The sequence below is a fragment of the Papio anubis genome, chromosome 3, assembly GCF_008728515.1.
Source record: "Papio anubis isolate 15944 chromosome 3, Panubis1.0, whole genome shotgun sequence".
Classification (NCBI taxonomy): domain Eukaryota; kingdom Metazoa; phylum Chordata; class Mammalia; order Primates; family Cercopithecidae; genus Papio; species Papio anubis.
Genome location: NC_044978.1, coordinates 19,944,325 through 19,965,395, shown reverse-complemented (window position 1 = coordinate 19,965,395; position 21,071 = coordinate 19,944,325). Strand labels below are relative to the sequence as shown.

Below are 21,071 nucleotides of genomic sequence, written 5' to 3'. Positions count from 1 at the left end.
TGGATAGATTTTGATTTTTTATGTAAAGACATATAAGAACATGAATGGTATAAAAACAAAACCCTTTATCAACTCCATGTAATTAAATATTTAGAAAAATTATATGGTGGTAGAACATACAAAAAAAAGAACCACAAACTCCCAAATTTACATTGAGCTAATTTAGTACAGTTAGCCTTTGTCAGAGCTTTCCTTGTTTTAAAAAATTATTGACTCAATGTGCAGGAAGGAGCATAGAAGAAAAAATTGCCAAGAAAATTTGAAAAATACAGAAAATAAAGAAAAAATCACCTACTATCCTATCATAAATTTTAATAGCTAGAATCAGGATAAGATAGAATATTCCTGTGGTAGTAATTCTAGTCTATATTCCTTTCCCGGAACCCTGTCTCCCAAATTCCAGGTGAGATTTTATAAGAAGCTCTGTTTATCTGAGATTTAAAATACAAAAACTTGATTTAACCTATACACTTTTTTTAAAAGACCCCAAATAACTAAAATTCATAAAAATTTCTATTAAAGAAACAATTTCTGAATTTTATAACAATTTCTAGAAAAGTTGAGACACATTTTGCTAAAAGTTATTTCAAAAACACAAAACCCTTATGAGGTAAGAAAAATAGGAAGCTAGTAAAGATAGGAAAGTCTTCTGCTTAGTAAACCTTTTTTGCATAGTTTACGCACACACAATAGTAAAGTTACTTAGTATGTTGATAAGTTGTCTTTCTCCTCAAAAGCTACGATGTCTTACTAGCTAGTTCCTTCAAGAAAGGAAACAAGAAGCTGCTAGAGGAGATTGGTGAGTGGGATAAAACACTATTCAACTCTTCAGTTATTCGGTTTTTAAATCCTCAATGAAAGGCTGCTGTATATTGTAGACTATTTTTTATTTTTGATAGACTTAGAACCAAGTTTCTTGAGAAACCTTTGGCATATTGTAGTTTTTTTATGGCTATGACTCACATGACATTACTGTATAAAACTGGTACATTCTCTCGTAAAAGCACACAAACTTACTAGAGTGCTGCTGTCATTTTTTTACATTAGAAATGAAAAAGGGCATTGTCTGCATTCAGAATTTCCTTTTTACATCTCTGTATTACTTTTTCCCCTTTATATTTATCTTAAAACCAAAAGAAATAATGTTTCTATTGTTTTACTGTCGTTACCACTGATGCTACAGAAGCTGTATTGTGAGTGCTTTAAAATTCTCAAACCAGTTTTGTGTGTTATACTTGGAGCTTAGTCATCGTCATACGTAGCAGGACCTGATTAAGAAGGCTGTTCCGCCTCTAAGCCTTGCTAGATTGTAGCCACTAGCAACCAGGCTGCAATAATTTCCCTTTGATGACATCATCCACTGTGGAAGAACCCAGTCGCTTCAGCGAGTCGAACTACAGTTCTAACCTCATCAAACATGGCATCTCCCTTGCTTGCTGCAGCAGGGATGGAAGAAATGCCACTTTCTTTTTAAGCTAGCAAGCTTTTCTTTTTCTTTTTCTTCTTTTTAAAAATTCTAATTATGGATGCTTCTTCCGACCCTTATTTGCCTTATGACGGGGGAGGAGACAATATTCCCCTGAGGGAATTACATAAAAGAGGTAATACCATCCCCTTGCTGTGAATTCTCTGTTGGTATGTTTTGCATGCGGCTGGGCGGTCCTGTAGCTTAAACTGGTTCTCGTTTGTCCTTTAAATACTGCTGTACGTTGTTTAGTTGCCCTGGGTTATTAGTAAGGGGAAAATACAACCTTCCGAAAGGTTATGTAGCCATCCCTGATTGTTTTCTCTGTGCAGATTAGTACTGCTTCAGATCACGTCGGGCTCCGACTCCATCTTCTGCATGAAAATCTTCTTTCTAACTCTGAAAATGAATTAATATGCTTTTACAGCCAACTAAAGTCGTGTTGGTTGGCACCTAAAAAGTAATATTTTTCTTCCTTCAGAAAACTTACATTTCCTTTAATTTACCCAGAGAAATCAGGTGACTATGTACCATTATATTTCAGCTGCTGCCAATTACCATGTAGATTTTACACCACAAAGTAAATTTATAGCAAAAGCTTTACCTACATTTTAGAACATTTTAAAATGACAATAGAGATGAATAATTTCTATATTAATACTTTTTATTTAATAGGTATTTTGGCTGAGTAAGATACTACATTGTCTTCCACAGGTATCTTGTGAAATTTGATAGGATAAAACACGTTTAGGGTACTTTACTAAATGTCAGAAAAAAATAATAGTTACTGGTTTGTGAAAAGCAGAAGAGCACCCAGCATGCCTGTAAATCTTTTGGCAGTCACTTCCTTAGTCTCCTTAAAATTAATTGCATGTTAATTACTGCCCTTTTTTTCATTTTTGTTAAAGTGCATATTCTAAAAACAGACTGGTTGACATTTGTTGTCCTAGAAAAAAAATTGAACTTCAAGAAAAATCTCTTAGCTTATGTGACTTCATTTTTGAGCCACATTAGTTTGAATTACTGCATGATATTATAAACTCACCTTATGATTTAACCCAAACTTTTATTTGTAAGTATATAAGGAAGTAATAATGTTTTTCTAATATAATTAGTCTGCTTTATTTAAAATATACTTTGTGTTCTGATAACACTTTTTTTTTAGTATTAAGTTCCACTATAATTTAAACATAATGTATTCAACAAATGTCTATTGGTTACATTGTATTTGCTAGACACTATTTTAGGGTCTGAACAGTTGTAACATTATTTATCTTGTAGTATTCTGTAGTTAGTAAAAACTTGCTTTTTACATTTTGAGAAAAGCTGTGTAAGGATCATGTTACATATATTGTGCTTTCTCTTACAGAGTTGCCTTCCTAATAAAATTTCAATATATGGGTATATGTATATGTTAGAACATTTGGAAGAAATATCTAAAAGCATAAAGAAGAAAATAATTTCTCATAATCACACCACCCAGAGTTTTTTATTTTTTTATTCTTAATGTTGCGATCTTAAGTTCTTCTATTTCCTATGTTCTCATTATCAGTTTTCTGGTAAGGATTTCTTTAAACAGGAAGCAAGGTGAATGTATAGTGACTGTTCAAATGTCACATTATTTGCTAATCAGTAATTAAACTGTAAAACAAGACAGGCTATATTTTCCTCATGCTATTAGAACATTTGTTTGTTAATAATGATAGAATACCTGGGCTTCAGAAATTTAAATTCCTTTTGTGAAGCTTAATAGTCTTTGACAGAACTTACTTATGGACTGTCTCAGTATAAAATATAAAAATAATAAGAAATAAGTCAAAACTTATGTGAGAGTAGGCATGGTTACTGATATTACCAAAACATAAGCTTTTTATTTCTATTATGCTTTCATAAATAATCCTTTAAGAATCTTGCTTCGGATCTAAATCAGTCCCACTCTTGGCAGTTCAATTAGGTTCTTTATCCCTTGATGAGACTTAATCTGTTAATATAAGCCATTGTTATTGAAAGTAACATTGTGTATGTGTAGTTGAGATAAGTGAGTTATTAGGCTTGCATGTCTGCACTGTATTACCTCAAACATACCATAGTATCCTAGTGTCTATGCGTAAGATGGTATTTGTTTTCCATAATTTATGACCCGTTGTAGCCATGGGTCAATACAATGGAATTGATGGAGACAGGCAGCTAACAGATCGAAAAAACTGAATCAGCTTCCCTGTGAGGAAGAACAAAGCTATATAATGATTAAAATTGATCTTCAGGCTGATAGTGAAGAGGCAGATAAAGTATAAAATTGTGAAGGATATCAATAAAGTAAACATGAATCTGTTTAGTAAATCCCTGCGTGGTATAGCCAGGGATTACCTTTGTTGGGCAAATTGAATTTAATACTACTTTTCAAGGTGAGATGGTAAATGGTGAAGCTCCCTACTTAAGTAAATAATGTCAAGTCTAGAAGTATAAGTAGATTCAAAATAGAATTAGTTTAATGTACTATTGATAGATTAGAAAATAAGATGACATTTTAGAAATAGCCATCTTTAGGGGTATATTTCCTATATAGAAACAATCAAGCTCTCTCAAAATGTCTCTTCCTTTTTTATCAGGAAGAAATGCTTGGCTTATTTGGACTGTTAGTTTTACACTTTTTCTTAATTTGTTCAAGATGTTTAAGTATTTTGGAGGTCAAATTTCTTTCTTCTACCAATCCTTTATAATGGATTTGATCTTTTGGGCCTGAGCCTCCATTTACGCCATGAGGGCCTGTAACAATTATTTAAATATTTAATTTATTAATAATAGTTAATATTTATTAGAATTTCCTGTTAGCTGGATACTATTCTAAGTGGGGTTCTTTTTTTTTTTTTCTTCAGAGAGAGGTATCACTCTTTCACCCAGGCTGGAGTGCAGTGGAGTGATTATAGCAAACTGCAACCTTGAACTACTGGGCTTAGATCCTCCTGTCTCACCCTCCTTGGTACCTGGAACTGCAGGCATGCAATACCATGCCTGGCTAATTTAAAAAACAAATGTTTTTTTTTTTTTTTTTTTTTTTTTTAGAGAGAGTCTCACTATGTTGTCCAGGCTGGTCTCCAACTCCTGGGCTCAAGTGACCCTCCTGCCTTGGCCTCCTAAGTAGCTGAGATTACAGGTGCGAGCCACTGTGCCTGACTTGTTCTAAGTGCTTTATGTATATGAAATCATTTAAATCCTCATCACAAGTTTATGAAGTAAGTACTGTTATAATCCCCATTTTCTAGTTGACAGGACTGAGGTAAGGAATTGTTAAGGAAAAGTCAGGATTCCATCCAGATATTTGGCTCATACTCTAATCCTGAGGCTAAACTGCTTCTCACTACACGTATCTTCATAGTAACTTGTGTTTTAAGTCTAGTAGAGGCATAAGAAAAACAAACATAATCCCGAGGAAGTTAGTAAATTTCTAGTGAATGATAGAAATGCAGAAATCTCTTCTTCCGTTAAAGTCCCAAAGAACATTGGGAAGAAGAGATGAGTCTCCTTTTGACAAGTGTTACCAAAGTAGACTGTTCTCACATACACAAGGGAACTCAAGTTCTTTTGGGCATTCCTGGTGGATATGATAAAATGAGTAAATGCTATGACAGGAGGAAGTGCCTAGTATGTTGCTCTTGGATTAGTTTTGGTACAACAAAGGCAGTTTTGTTGTGAGTCACTGGAGAGGGTAGTGTAGAAAGGTGGAAGTTAGAAGAATGGCAGATCCTACAGGACTAACCACAAAAAGTGTAGCTTTGCCATTGAAATAGAAGTTTGGAATCTTATTTTTTCAAATTTCTCCCTGAAATTATTTCTTGACATTCATTAGCTCAGCAATGTATCTAAATAAAGCTTTTTTGGGTTTCTATTATAATAGAGGTTTGTTCCTTTTTCTTCCCTCTGAAAAGTATCATTTTTTGCACATTATTTGAAAATCCAGGTGTTATGTGATGTTCTTATTGCCAGAGGGACATTCTGTAGGCTCTTTGTAAAATGATTTTAGGATTCAGATACTTACTATATTTTTATTGGCCCTAATACTTTATCCAACTGGAAAATTAAACCTCTTCTTAAAAAATTAATCCATCTAAGTGTCTGTAAATTAAAGGAACAACTAAAGATTGTTTATTTGGTGTCAAAAACTCCTTGTTTCTACAACAGCAGTATAAAACAAAGCCTGTTTTTAAATGTACTTTTCCCACAGTATCTGAATTTCAAATCTTCAATAAAATGTGGCTCATATTACTACCTCTAGCTTGATTTTCTAAAAATAGCTAACACTTAAGTATGGTTAATTTCATGCCATCTCATGGCTTGTCAGAAATGCTTTGTATCAAGATTTCAAAGTGTGAACAGATTTCCTGCCGCACTGATTAAGTTTGTAATTTTGGCTGTTTTCCCAGCATCGAGGTTTCTGCTTTGTGTTTATGCAGGAGACTGGTAGCTTACATTGTACTTTAAGGTTTTGTTTCGTGTTTTTAAATTAACATATGTTTAATTTCTAGTTTCTTTGTAGCCCTTTGCAACTTTAATTAGGTCATAAAGTGGATTTATTCTGATTTCTCTAATAAATTTTATATATCTTTTTATTCATGTATTATACAGCTCATCATATATGCAGGCATAATAATTAAATGTGGAACCTGTTTCCAGTTACACAGATGTCTTAATGTCCACCTTATCATCTCTAACTAAGGATGTGGCTTTTTAATTTGAGGTGGCAACAGAACAGAAAAGAAAACAGTAAATTGAGTAATGGGCTTAGTATTGCTGCTGCCTGGTTGTGTATCTTTGGAAAACTTCTTTGGGATTTGGCATTAACTTGCAAGTCTTTGCAGTTTAGACAGTTAAATATGATTGAATGACTGAACAAATTTTAATAGCATATGCTTCTTTTATGCTATTCATTTACCCAGTAGACATTTAATTGACCACCTGCTAAATATGAGGCACTATTCTTGCCGTTACCTTTTTAATCTTTGATTTGGAGTCTGCTAACATTCTGGAACTTCCACTATCAACTTATAACGTTTACTTTCCCCTCCCTTACCAGGAAGGCCATTTCTTATCAGTACGGTCGCAGAGAGAGGGAAAAAAGAAACATATGGGGCTAGACTTCCTGCTCTTAACATACAGAAGCAAATAGGTTGTGAAGGAATACATGGTATTTTGGATTCCTACCTTCTTCCTTCCGTAATTTTTTTTTAAAAGGTTCATATGTTTTGTCTGTGTCTTATGTAACAGTAATCTGCATTATGAACTTAAATGACAAGGATCACCATTTCACATCTTTGGAGATTGATCACAGAGGTAATAAGGAACTCTTATTAAATAACTATATGCATTATTTTTCATGTAAAACCATTATTTGGATAAACCCCTTTGAGAAAAGACTTAGGCTCCTACCAGTGTCGCTGTGATATTTACTAATAAGCTCAGTTTGAGGTGCAGCAATTAAGGTTTTTTGTTTTTTGTTTGTTTTTTGTTTTTTTAAAGGGCAGTTCAGCAAATATATGTGGAAAGCTTGTGGGTAAAATCATATTTGTATTTATGGGAAAGCAGACAATTTTATTAATGCCTATATTTTTCTAGTTCAGTGTTTGTCAAACTTCAAGTTTTAACATGTTGATCATGAAACCAGTTGAATTGTGACCAGTATTTTAAAAGGAAAGATTAAAAAAACAAAGTAAAATATCAGTATATACCAACTAATAAGAGTAAGCATTGTTTACTAAACTTTGGTTTTATTTAAGTACATATCTATATACTATGTCAGTGAGAAACATATCTCAACTTTTTTTTGGAAAAACATTTCAAAAGCTAAAAAATAGTTTGAAAACCTGTTTGTAAGTACACCTGAGGTAAAGGTACACTTCCTGTGGCATAAGATGTTGGGAACAACTGAGGGTGAGAATGGGGATGCACTATTATCATAAACTGCTAAAGCATAAGGATGTGAGTGCTGGGAGCAAAGCCGTGCTCACCACTTCTGCAGTTTTCTATTGCAGCATTTTAAATAATATAGGAAAAAGTGGACTGCAACCAAAGCAAAGAGGGATAGTGATGGTGAAGAGTAAGATTGTATTTATTGTCCAAAGGCTAAGTGCATGTACGTATGTGTTTGGGAGAAGGCATCACGTAATAGTTCTTAACCTACTCTGAGAGAAGGTTGTCCACATTTCTTAAAGTATACATGTAAACCAACAATGAAATTATTTTAGTGACTTGAGAATCAAAGTGCTAGAGTTTGAATCCCTGTTCTCCTACTTGCTAGCTGTGTGACCTTGGGCCTGTTTAACTCTCAGCACCTTGTTTTCCAAATGTATAAAGTGGAGATAGTAGTACCTGTCTCATGTTGTTGTGAGTATTATATGAACTAATATATGTAATGTCCTGAGAACAATGTCTGGCACACATTAAGTTACTCAATTAAAATTAGCTATTCTTACTGCTATTATTAGACATGAGCTAGATAACAGTGACCTCTGCATGGGAAAGATTATTTTAATTCTGATGTAGTTCAGTTTATCTGTTTTTTTCTTTTGTCTCTTGTGCATTGGTGTCATATCTAAAAAACCACTGCCTAACTCAAGATCACAAAAATTTACTCCTGTATTTTATAGTTTTAGCTCTTTAGATCTAGGATCAATTTTTAGTTAATTTTTATATATGGTATAAGGGAGGGGTACAATTTCATTGTTTTGCATGTGAATAGCCAGTTGTCCCAGCATCATTTATTCAAAAGACTATTCTTTCCTCACTAGAAAAGGATATTTCTTTTTTTTTGAGACGGAGTCTTGCCCTGTCTCCCAGGCTGGAGTGCGGTGGCGCGATCTTGGCTCACTGCAAGCTCGGCCTCCAAGGTTCACGCCATTCTCCTGCCTCAGCCTCCTGAGTAGAAAAAATATTCCTTTAAAGAATAATGAATACTTTTTTTTTCTTTTTAACCAGTCACTCAATTGGAAAAAGAATAATGAATAATTTTAAATAATTTTCCTACAGGTAAATTTAAGTCTTTTTGTTTAGATTACATATTAAGAAATAATGGATTTATATTTCCATAGGTGTGCTTGATCTTTATAAAGTTCCCTGTCTCAGAAAAAAAATAAAATAAGGCAAAACAATCTTCTTAATAGAGTTATTTTTGCAAGAAGGTTGCAAGCCAGTTTTAGTTCATCAATTGAATAATTTTTCCTGCTTGCTGGAGGTATTTCAGTATTGGTAATGTCTGAACTATGAAATTCATGAATCATGCATTTTAAGAATTTGTTTCTGTGTCCGTACCAGGCATAATGAATTAAGTTATCTGTTAAAAAAAAATTGATTTTTGCTCAATATACAGTTCTAGAAGAACTTATTGTCCAAATTTTTAAGACTTTTTTTTCATTTTGAGATGGATCTCACTCTGTCGCCCAGGTTGGAGTGCAGTGGCACAACCTCTGCTCACTGCAACCTCCACCTCCCGAGTTCAAGTGATTCTCCTTTCTCAGCCTCCCAAGTAGCTGGGACTACAGGTGTATGCCACTATGCCCGGCTAATTTTTGTATTTTTAGTAGAGATGGGGTTTTACCATATTGGCCAGGCTGCTCTTGAACTCCTGACCTCGTGATCCACCCGCCTCAGCCTCCCAAAGTTCTGAGATTACAGGCGTGAGCCACTGCGCCCAGCCAGACTTTTGTTTTGTTTTGCTTTTTTTTGGCTTTCTTTGTCATATTGTTAGTCTTTTGGTTAAGCAGTATTATAACTTAGTCATATGAGTAATATAATGCAACATGCTGAAGTGTGTGTGTGCAGGGGTTGGTTTTGGTTTGTTGTTTAAATAGATATGAGATCTCACTATGTTTCCCAGGCTGCCTTGAACTCCTGGGCTCAAACAACACAGCCTCCTGCCACACAGCATCCTGATTAGCTGGGACTACAGGTGTGTACCACTGCACCTGGCTTTTCTGATGAAATTTTAAATACTCAAATATTTCAGCAGAAATAATGGCTTGTGTTTATTGTTTTTCTACTATTTGTCAAGTGTAGTATTAAATGTTTTACGTAATGTATCTCCAGTCCACCTATCATACTCTAGTAGAAGTGGGTAACAAAACCAAGGTATTCAAAGAGGTTAATAAGTAACTTGTGCTAGATCACAGAACTAATGGGAGGCAGAGCTGGAATTTGACTCTAGGTCTTTCTGACCTCAAAGTGCAGTAAAGTCATGGAATTTCTCTACTAGGCCACCTGGAAGAAAAGTGATCTTTTTTTCCAGTCTTTTGTGTTACTGTTTTTCAGCCAGGAGATAGTAGAGTTGGGTAGTAGCATAGTAGTCACTGGCATCTGGTAGTCAGCCCTCCAAAAAAGTTTTTGATTTTTTTTTTTTTTGTCGTAAACTTGGAAGCTACTAACTTTCAGATCATACTTTCTTATCATCCAAGAGCTGGATATTTAGGTAACAGGAACTATGGAATTATCCTATGTCCTCTTGAAGGTTCAGCTATTAAAATTAATTGGTTCTGATCACCACTGTGCCAAGATTTACATTTCTAGGAGCCACAGTTTGATTGATCTAACTTGAATCTGTGTGTTTTCTTTAGCTGGGGAGGAGAAGGTACCTCGATTGATACCTTCACCAGGACTGCATGCAGTGAGGGACAGAAGTTTCCTTAAAATAATTGGGTTCTGTTATAGAAAGAAGGGGAAGGAGATACCAAGTGGGCAAAACAATCAGGTTCCATTACATAAATAATAACCCTAATGTGAGGATAATAAATGGATAATATGATTATTTTAAGTTTGGAAATATACCTGGTTATTAGTATTGAATATCTGGTAGTGGGGTTGGAGAAAAAGTCGAGAATAAGAAAAGACTTAAAATCATAAAAATTAATTGGAAAAGAGGATGGCTGAGCAGATACATATGTGTTGGATAATGTTCATAATGTTAAACCAACACGAAGATTTGTTTAAATTGTAGTATGTAGCCAGGTGTGGTGGTGCTTGCCTGCAGTCCCAACTACGTGGGAGGCTGAGGCAGGATGATTGCTTGAGCCCAGGTTTGAGGCTATAGTGAGCTATGATTCCACCACTGCTTTCCAACCTAGGTGGCAGAGCAAGACCTCATCTCTAAAAAAATAAAGTGGATAAATTATAGTATGTTATGACAAATACAGTTACCTGAAGTCACTGAAAATATGCGTGTACTTTTAATGATGTGAAATAATTTTTAGGAGGTATGAATGAAAAAAATCAACTTTTGTGTGTGGCTAGTGTGATCTTACCTATATCTCACTTACAGAAAATGTAAAAGGCTCAAACCAGTCACCACTTTAACAGTTCTAACTCTCTTGTTTACTTGATTCCCTTTTTTCTCCTCCCCAGCAATCCTCATGTAGTTAGGTAAAGTTGGTTCTTCATCTGGCTTACTGCAGAAACCCTAAGCCTGTTTACTTAAAGCTTTTTGAAACCCAGAGACCCATCTTTTGAATTCAAAAGTTTTGACTATTAAGAATTAGTCTTTTTGTATGTTTTTTGGCCGCATAAATGTCTCCTTTTGAGAAGTGTCTGTTCATATACTTTGCCCACATTTTGATGGGGTCGTTTGATTTCTTTCTTGTACATTTGTTTAAGTTCCTTGTAGATTCTGGATATTAGACCTTTGTCAGATGGATAGATTGCAAAAATTTTCTCCCATTCTGTAGGTTGCCTGTTCACTCTGATGATAGTTTCTTTTGCTGTGCAGAAGCTCTTTAGTTTAATTAGATCCCATTTGTCAATTTTGGCTTTTGTCACCATTGCTTTTGGTGTTTTAGTCATGAAGTCTTTGCCAAGCCTATGTCCTGAATGGTATTGCCTAGGTTTTCATGCTTTTGGGTTTTACATTTAAGCCTTAAATCCATCTTGAGTTAATTTTTCTATAAGGTGTAAGGAAGGGGTCCAGTTCCAATTTTCTGCATATGGCTAGCCAGTTTTCCCAGCACCATTTATTAAATAGGGATTCCTTTCCCATTGCTTGTTTTTGTCAAGTTTGTTGAAGATCAGATGATAGTAGATGTGTGGTGTTATTTCTGAGGTCTTTGTTCTGTTCCGTTGGTCTATATGTGTGTTTTGGTACCAGTACTGTGCTGTTTTGGTTACTGCAGCCTTGTAGTATAGCTTGAAGTCAGGTAGCATGATGCCTCCAGCTTTGTTAATTTTGCTTAGGATTCTATTGGTTATGCGGGCTCTTTTTTGGTTCCATATGAAATTTAAAGTAGGTTTTTCTAATTTTGCAAAGAAAGTCAATGGTAGCTTGATGGAAATAGCATTGAATCTGTAAATTACTTTGGGCAGTATGGCCATTTTCATGATATTGATTCTTCCTATCCATGAGCATGGAATGTTTTTCCATTTGTTTGTGTCCTTTCTTATTTCCTTGGGCAGTGGTTTGTAGTTCTCCTTGAAGAGGTCCTTCACATCCCTTGTAAGTTGTATTCATCATCACTGATCATTAGAGAAATGAAAATCAAAACCACAATGAGATATCATCTCACGCAAGTCGGAATGGTGATTATTATAAAAAGTCAAAAAACAATAGATGTGGGTAAGGCTGTGGAGAAATAGGAACGCTTTCACATTGTTGGTGGGAGTGTAAATTATTTCAACCATTGTGGAAGACAGTGTGGCAATTCCTCAAGGATCTAGGACCAGAAATGCCATTTGACCCAGCAGTCCCATTACTGAGTATATACCCAAAGGATTATAAATCATTCTGCTATAGACACATGCACACATATGTTTATTATAGCACTATTTATAATAGCAAAGATTTCAAACCAACCCAAATGTCCATCAATGGTAGACTGGATAAAGAAAATGTGGCACATATATACTGTGGAATACTATGCAGCCATAAAAAAGAATGAGATCATGTCCTTTGTAGGGACATGGATAAAGCTGGAAGCCATTGTTCTCAGCAAACTAACACAGAAATAGAAAACCAAGCACTGCATGTTCTCACTGGGAGGGGAACATCACACAGGGAGGCCTGTTGGGGGGGTGGGGGACAAGGGGAGAGAGAGCATTAGGACAATACCTAATGCATTTGGGGTTTAAAACCTAGGTGATGGGTTGGTAAATGCAGCAAACCACCATGGCACATGTGTGCCTGTGTAACAGACCTGCACATTCTGAACATGTATCCCAGAACTTAAATTAAAAAAAAAAAAAAAAGAATTTTTCTCCTCTTTGGGTTTCAGAAGCCTACATTTGAAACTGGGATACCATAATATTGAATCATGTTCTCCATGCTCTGCTGTGTATTTCTTTTCCTATGGCAACGGATGTCTCTGACTGAATTGGTGCGGGGAAGGTGTGTGGAGGGGTCAAGAAAATAGCATGGAATAAGGAAACTTGCTTAGTCTTTCCTAGAGGTATTCCACTACAACTCCACTACGGTCTTCACAGGTAAGTGAGAACTGCATATGCTTTGAGAAATGGGAGGTCCAAGGCAAATCCTGTCATTTTAGGTTAGTGACATCTAACTGTGGCCCGGCACAGTGGCTCACACCTGTAATCCCAGCACTTTGAGAGGCCGAGGCAGGCAGATCACGAGGTCAGGAGATTAAGACCATCCTGGCTAACACGGTGAAACCCCATCTCTAGTAAAAATTTAAAAAAATTAGCCGGGCGTGATGGTGGGCGCCTGTAGTCCCAGCTACTCAGGAGGCTGAGGCAGGAGAATGGCGTGAACCCAGGACGCGGAACTTGCAGTGAGCCAAGATCGCGCCACTGCGCTCCAGCCTGGGCGACAGAGCGAGACTCCAACTCAAAAAATATATATAAATAAAATAAAATAAAATAAAATCTAACTGTAAGAAGAGCTTTTACTGAGGAGAGAAAGAAAGGCATAATCAAGGAAGCTGCAGTCTCACTACTACCTTTATTTCATCCTAAGGACCTCTTTGTCTTCTAGAGTTTCCTCCAGATATCAGTTTTACAAAAGCCATATTTTTCCTAATTAACTTTCCTATTTTTATATATATGTGTGTGTATATTTTTTTTGTGTGTGTGTATATATATTTATATATATTTTTGTGTGTGTGTGTATATATATATATTTTTGAGGCTCTATATATATTTTTATATGTATGTGTATATGTATTTATATTTTTTTATGTGTGTGTGTATGTGTATATATATATATATATTTTTTTTTTTTTTGAGGCAGGGTTTCACTCTGTTGCCCAGGCTGGAGTGCAATGGTGTGATCTTGGCTCACTGCAGCATCTGCCTTCAAGGCTCCAGCCGTCTGCCCACCTCGGCCTTCTGAGGAGCTGGGACTACAGACATGCACCACCACACCCAGCTAATTTTTGTATTTTTAATGGAGTCGTGGTTTCACCATGTTAGCCAGATTAGTCTCAAACTCCTGGCCTCAAGTGAGCCGCCTGCCTCAGCCTCCCAAAGTGCTGGGATTACAGGTGTGAGCCACCATGCCCAGCCTTTGAAATATTATTTTAGGAAAAAAGAAGGAGATGTACTTTATGTAGAAGAGAACTTTATGCTGTGACGGTACCTAAAAGATACATCCTTTATTCATGTGTAAGATGAAATTGAGAGGTAAAATTGGATATACTGTTGCTTTAAAAGCATTTTTAACATACATAATTTTTTGTACTTATCTCATTTTAGCCTGTATAAGTTATATCTTTTTGGTTTTGTTTTGTTTTGTTTTGTTTTTGAGACAGAGTCTTGCTCTGTTGCCCAGGCTAGAATGCAGTGGTGCAATCTCGGCTAACTGCAACCTTCATCTCCCAGATTGAAGCGATTCTCCTGCCTCAGCCTCCTGAATAGCTGGAATTACAGGCGCATTCCACCACGCCCAGCTCATTTTTGTATTTGTAGTGGAGACGGGGTTTCACCATCTTGGCCAGGCTGGTCTTGAACTCCTGACCTTGTGATCCACCCACCTCGGCCTTCCAAAGTGCTGGGATTACAAGCGTGAGCCACTGCGCCCGGCTGTAAGTTATATCTTACACAAATCTAGGTTTCAGAGAATTATATGCAAAGAAACAGTGCAATAGGATTATTTTAAAGCCAGTGTTATTGTTAGAAAACATAATACCTTTAAAATTTCTTTTCACATTAGAAATACAGTGACTTCTCCCCAGTTTAGGGTAGAAATTTTCCTTTTCCTCCCCTTCTTTATACTATTCAGGTTTCCATGTTTGACAGAACAAATTATAAAATTTTTAAGAGAAATTTTTTATAAGAGAAATATTTGAAATGTCACATACTAAAGTAAATGTTTGGATGTTTGAAAATTTTCTGTTTCAGAGATTTTGAATTACTGAATTGTTCTGTAAATTAAGATGTTAAGAGTAGTTTCCACAGAGTAATTATTTGAAAGTCACTGAAAGCAAGACACATGTCTGATGTAAATGTGTATTGCACTACTGTACCTTTTTATACCTCATAAAAGTGATAACAGCAGTCTGTACTTTTCCACTTTGTCATTCATAAGTCTATTGGAGAAATGTATATTTTGTTTGCTTATTATCTTCATGCTGCAAATAGCCTGGAAATTCTTTAAGTGGGGCTAGCAATGTATTATCGATACATGTTAAGTGGTATAGAAATTTCACTTTTTGTTTTTTGCACAAAGAGAATAAGATCAGTAGTCCATGTTTCTTCAGCTCTACCCAGAGAAGGGCAATGTAGGAGGGAAAACGAAGTTTGCAAAATATTTCATGGTAGGCTTTTTCTTAAAGTGACTTCAGACTTACAGAAGTTTAAAAATAGTGCAAAGAATCCCATATACCTGTGACCCCAGTTCCTGAAATGTTAATATTTTACCACATTTGTTCATTATGTTTCTATTCTCCAAGTACTGTATATGCCATTATATGTAATAAGTAGCATTTTACATAGATACAGGGCATGTATGCACTATATGTTTTTTTCTGAGCCATGTAAAGAGTAAAATGCAGATGTAACATGCTTTCATTCCTAAATACTTCAGTGTGTATTCCCTCAAGAAAGGGCATTTTCTTCTGTATAGCTACCGTACACTTCTACACTTTTCAAAATCAGAACATTTACGCTGATACCATAGTATGACATGATCTGCAGACCATCTTCCAGTATGCCAGTTGCCCCACTGTGTCCTTTAGTACAAAAGAAAAAAGGTTTTTTTCCTGGTCTAGGAGCTAATCCTGAAGCACATGTTACATTTAGTTGTTTTAATCTAGAACAGTTCCTCAGTTCTTTATCTTTCATAATCTTGACATTTTTTAGAGTACACTCCATATATTTTGCAGAATTTCCCTTAGTTTGGGTGTATCTGGTTTTTCCTTGTAAGATTCATTTTATGCATTTTTGGTCGGAATACCACAGAAGTACTGTACATCTTACCAGAAAGCCATAAGTGGCTTTTGATTCTTCCCTGCAAATGCATTTTCTAAATGATCAGTTTTAATATTATGTGGAAAGCAGAGTCAGAGATTCTCACGTATGTCAAGATATTATAAGTGTTCCTTATATATTTATTCTCCAATTGCTTTTTCTCAAGAAAATGTGCGGCCTTTCAGGTAGCTTTTACAAAGTGGAAGTCACTACATCAAATTAGGATGAGGGGGCAGGGAAGAGCTTTATTAAAGCTTTAAGTTTAAGCTTTTGAGTATGTGTTGTATGTAAATGAACATGGGCATCATGATGCAGGGATTGGGCCTTTAAACCTTTGGCCAAGAATGGTATCAATTATTATTATATATATTTTTTGGAGTACTTCTGCTAAAACACTCAAATCAGCGCGCCACTCTCCTTTTAGGAGTTTTACACCTTTCCAAGGTACACTTTTTTTTTTTTTGAGACAGAGTTTTGTTCTGTCGCCCAGGCTGGAGTGCATTGGTGCAATCACAGCTCACTTCAGCGTCTACTTCCCAGGCTGCAGCAGTCCTTGCAGTTCAGCCTCCTGAGTAGCTGGGATTACAAGTGCACACCACCATGCCCAGCTAGTTTTTGTAGAGATGGTGTTTTACCATGTTGCCCAGGCTGGTCTCCAACTCCTGAACTCAATCTATCCATCCTTCTTAGCCTACCAAAGTGCTGGGATTACAGGCGTGGGCCACCACTCCGGGCTTCCAATCCAGGCATTTAAAGTAATATATAGGGAGATAAGCGAGAACCCTGTTGGACCTGGTAGAAGCAAACAAACATTTATTAGTACTATTACATTGTTTAAAATATTACCCCCTTCTATATTCATGTCTGTTCTTACTGCCTCTTAGAATTATCTAAAAAACCTACTCTATAGTTTATTTGTCTTACATCTCAGCGGTAATAAAATTAGTTAATAGTATTGGCATCGTGGTTCTTTGTGCATTCCTCCCTTATCCCACCCCCAAATTGATTTCAAATGATCTCTTGCTCTAGTCTGAGAATGTTTATAATGATTACGAAAAGTTCAGATTCTGGCTTTAACATCTATAATTGTTTATTTATCTGTAAACACAGGAGAATGAGTTTGTTTAAACCAGAAAGATGGCAAGAGTAGTCTGGTAATTTTGCTCCATTCCTTAAAAGTCCTATAATAAAATAAACATATCTTGTGTTTTATTTTTACAGTGTTTTTTTAAACATTAGTATAGAGTGCCACTTCTTTTATTCTATATCAAATAATTAGTTACATTTTCAATAATAAACTCTGGGTAATTTTTGGCATTAAAATCTGCGTTACTAAATAATTTGAGGATATAATTTATAATCACTTATGCTAAAATCACCTATTTGAAATTATGTATGAGGTTTTCAAAGTTCATAGTGCTTTGAAAAAATTTTAAATGTTTCTTTGTTTATGTATCTTTATTATAAACTGTAGCATATATCATATAGTTGTCAAGGATGCTGATAGATACTTAATATTTAAAGGTGACTTGTCTAAAGTTACTCAGCTGTCCAGGACTAGAATCTGGGCCTTTTGGTAACAATTCATTGCTCTATTTACTTAATTGATGATTGGATTCATTAGAATTTCTCTATTTTCATAGCTGTCTCCATGGTTCTATGAAAATACTGTGTGTGCTTATACATATATGTATACCTGTAAGTACAAAGTAGAAAATGAAAGTTCACTTTCTGCTTTTGACAGTTCTAATCCCCAGAGATAACCTTTATTAATATGTTGTCTCATGTTTGGTCAAACTGTTTTCTCTGTATTCTGTGTATTACTGTATAAATTTTACACAGTAATTTGCATATTAAAAATGCTGATCTACACCTCGTCCTTTTTAAAAGCTGCCATATATTGTAGCCAGTTTTTTATACCAGTATATATTGATCAACCTTATTCTTTTTAACTGCTGCATTATATATAAATTACATGATTTCATTCATTACCAATAGATGAGACATTTCCATTGGTTTGAATTTTTCAGTATTACAAATAATGGTTCAATTAAACATTTAAGCCTTTGCGCACTTGTAGAATTAATTCCTAGAAGTAGAACCCTTATATTTTGATAGGTATTTCCAAATTGCTTCCCAAAATGCTTGTATCTCTTTACTTCCACTGTCAAGTCTAATAATTTTCACTTGGATTATCATATTTCTTACCCAGCCTGTTTTTTACACTCTAAATTATTTTTCTTTTCTTTTCCTTTTTTTTTTGAGACAGCGTCCTGCTCTGTGGCCCAGCTGAAATGCAGTGGCGCGACAACCAACGTGGGCTTGAGCAATTCTCCCTACTTAGCCTACTGAGTAGCTGGGACTGCAGGCACATATCACCGTGCCCAGCTTTTTTTTTTTTTTTTTTTTTGTATTTTTAGTAGAGATGAGGTTTTGCCATGTTGCCCAAGCTGGTCTCAAATTCCTGAGCTCAAACAATCCACCCACCTCAGCCTCCCAAAATGCTGGAATTACAGGTGTGAGCCTCTGCGCCTGGCCCAAACTCTTTTTCTAACAGTAATATAAATTGTCTTTTACAGACTATACTCATATATGTTTCTTCCTTCAGAAGTAGGTGTTAAGTGTATCTAACATGGAGTGTATAACTATAATTCTCATTGTGAAACCATAGCCTAATTTATTTCAAATTACAATTTAAAATTCATATTTTTTAGGAAGTTTTCTTAGATTAATCCACCTAGTTCCAGGTGCTACAGTCCCAAGATTTCTTTCTTTTTAACAAATTAAATATAAGTAACATGACTAGAATTGTAGTCAAAGAATATTGCAACTTTGGAACTTCAGTATTTGAACTTATTTTGAAATGTAATTTGTTACATTATAAAAATATATTGCATCTGGAAGTCAGGGGTCGTTTTTTTTTTTTTTTAAATTTGTATCTGCTACACTGTAAAGTGCTATTTATATAAAAAAATTCTTAATAGAAGTCTTCAGTTGTAAAGTCTGCCGTACAGACTTTAGATCAGGGATTGGCAACTATGAGCCATGTGCCAAATCCTGTCCTTCACCTGTTTTGTAAATAAAGTTTTATTGGAACACATTCAGACTCATTCATGAACGTATTGTCTATGATTTCTTTTGTGCTACTATGGCAGAATTGAGTTGTTGCAATTGTGTGGCATCCAAAGCCTAAAATATTTACTCTCTGGCTCTTTGCCAACCCGTTTTAGATTATAAGCACTTTGGCATTAATATGTTTTTGTTTTCTTTCTGTAGCACATAGTAAGATGTTCTGCCCACATTGTGCATAATTTATGGGTTTATTCAAGGATTTATGCAAGTGTAGCTGCAAGAAAAAAAAACCTAGAAGTGAACTTGCTAGATCGAAGAGCATCTGTGTATATTAAATTTTGTTAGCTTTCACCTTCCCAAAGGGATTATTCCATTTCATACTTAAACTACTAATTTTGTAATAGGACTTCTTTCTCCAAAGCTTTGCTCACTTAGTGCATTCACACACTTCATCTTTACTAATCTGATAGAGGGAAATGATATTGTGGATTTGATTCGTGTTTCTTTTTATGTGTTAGATTGAGCTTATTTTCATATTTAAAAGCCACTTGTATTTCTTTTTCTTGAGCTATCTTTTAATGTCCTTCCTGATACATTTCTCAAGTCTGTGATACTCATATAAGATATATGATGAACATGTGTCAGATTTATTTGACTCTAATGAGGGAACCTGCCTGATGACAAGGCTGATTGAGAGGAGGATGTGTGAGATGAAGTGTATATCATCAGTGAAAGAAAGCAAATTCTTATAGGGCAAAAACAAAACCACCACTCTAAGGGTTATTTTTTCTACTGGACAGAATTCATTTGCATTTTACCAGATAAAAATTACTATTTTCAATTTATCTTTTACAAGTCATTTTCTAATTTTACAGAGTCTATTCCCTAATCAGAATAGTCTTCAAAATTCTCCAGAGCATCAGGTGACTATTATGCAGGCTAATTGTTGACACTCAGATTTAGCTTTAAAAGGACATGCCATAATATTTTGGCCTTATTTCCAAGTTTTGGATAATTTTTCTTAACATTTTTCTCTAATTGAAATGATTTCAAGTGATATTATTTCTGCATGACTTGATAATGAACTTCTAAGAAGGTCACTTAGCTCACGATTGTGTCTTCTAAAACATACTCATCTTTCCTTTTTTCTTGTGTAGGAACTCATTATACAATGACAAATGGAGGCAGCATTAACAGTTCTACACATTTACTGGATCTTTTGGATGAACCAATTCCAGGTGTTGGTACATACGATGATTTCCATACTATTGATTGGGTGCGAGAAAAATGTAAAGACAGAGAAAGGCATAGACGGGTAAGTGTTTTTAGTAAAAATTTTTAAAAATATAGTGCATAATTAGATCTTTTAATAATGTATTTCTGCCAGTGATCTCAGGCTGCCAAAATATGTTTACATTTAATATAAGTAAATGTCTACATTTCATATGTGGTACCTGTTTTTTTCTTTTTCTATGTTTAATTTTTTTAGTTTACTTATACCCTGTATCTTTCCAGAAAGGATTTCAGGTAGCTAAAAAACAAAGAAATACAATAAGAAGACAAAATAAGAAGGAAAGGGAAAAATACAGCACAGGAGTTGGGGGGAAGAACAAGCCAAGTTCAAAATATGGAGATCAGCATGATTTTTGCCTTTGAGCAACCCACCAGCTAAGGCAAAAAAGGAAACTCACTGCGTAACTCTTACCTATGAAAAAAGAAGAAATCTACTAGGGGCAGATAGTTTTGTGGGATTTTGCTGTTTTCTTTTACCTCCTTTCCCAGTATTTGATTCTGAGATATTTCTCAACTTGGATCCCAAATAAAGCTTATTGAATGTTGTAATGTTTTACTGTTTTTTTAAAAAATGGCTTTAACATATAAAAGTACAATTTATGGATCCTTTTTGTTCATGGTCATGACTTACATTGATAATGTAATCCAAAATACATTTTTTATTTTGTATTTATTTATTTATTTTTGAGACGGAGTCTCACTCTTCTGCCCAGGCTGGAGTGTAGTGGTGTGATCTTGGCTCACTGTAACCTCTTCCTCCTGGATTCAAGCGATTCTCCTGCCTCAGCCTCCTGAGTAGCTGGGACTACAAACATGTGCCACCATGCCTGGCTAGTTTTTATACAAAATACGT

The 21,071-nt window shown here is 35.2% G+C and overlaps 1 protein-coding gene across 8 annotated transcripts in view; it reads left to right on the top strand.

The window, feature by feature from the left end:
- The window catches only part of CLCN3 (chloride voltage-gated channel 3), a 108,558-nt gene that overhangs the window by 44,988 nt on the left and 42,499 nt on the right, over positions 1-21,071 (top strand). For 5 of the 8 annotated variants that reach the window (XM_021938938.2, XM_021938941.2, XM_021938937.2 and 2 more), the window contains exon 3: positions 20,083-20,240. In XM_021938938.2, the coding sequence (XP_021794630.1) occupies positions 20,083-20,240 (158 nt within the window). Of the gene's footprint in view, positions 1-570; positions 1,602-12,705; positions 12,914-20,082; positions 20,241-21,071 lie in introns of those variants that run through there. The other 3 variants (XM_021938940.2, XM_021938944.2, XM_031664178.1) reach the window with 3 other exon arrangements.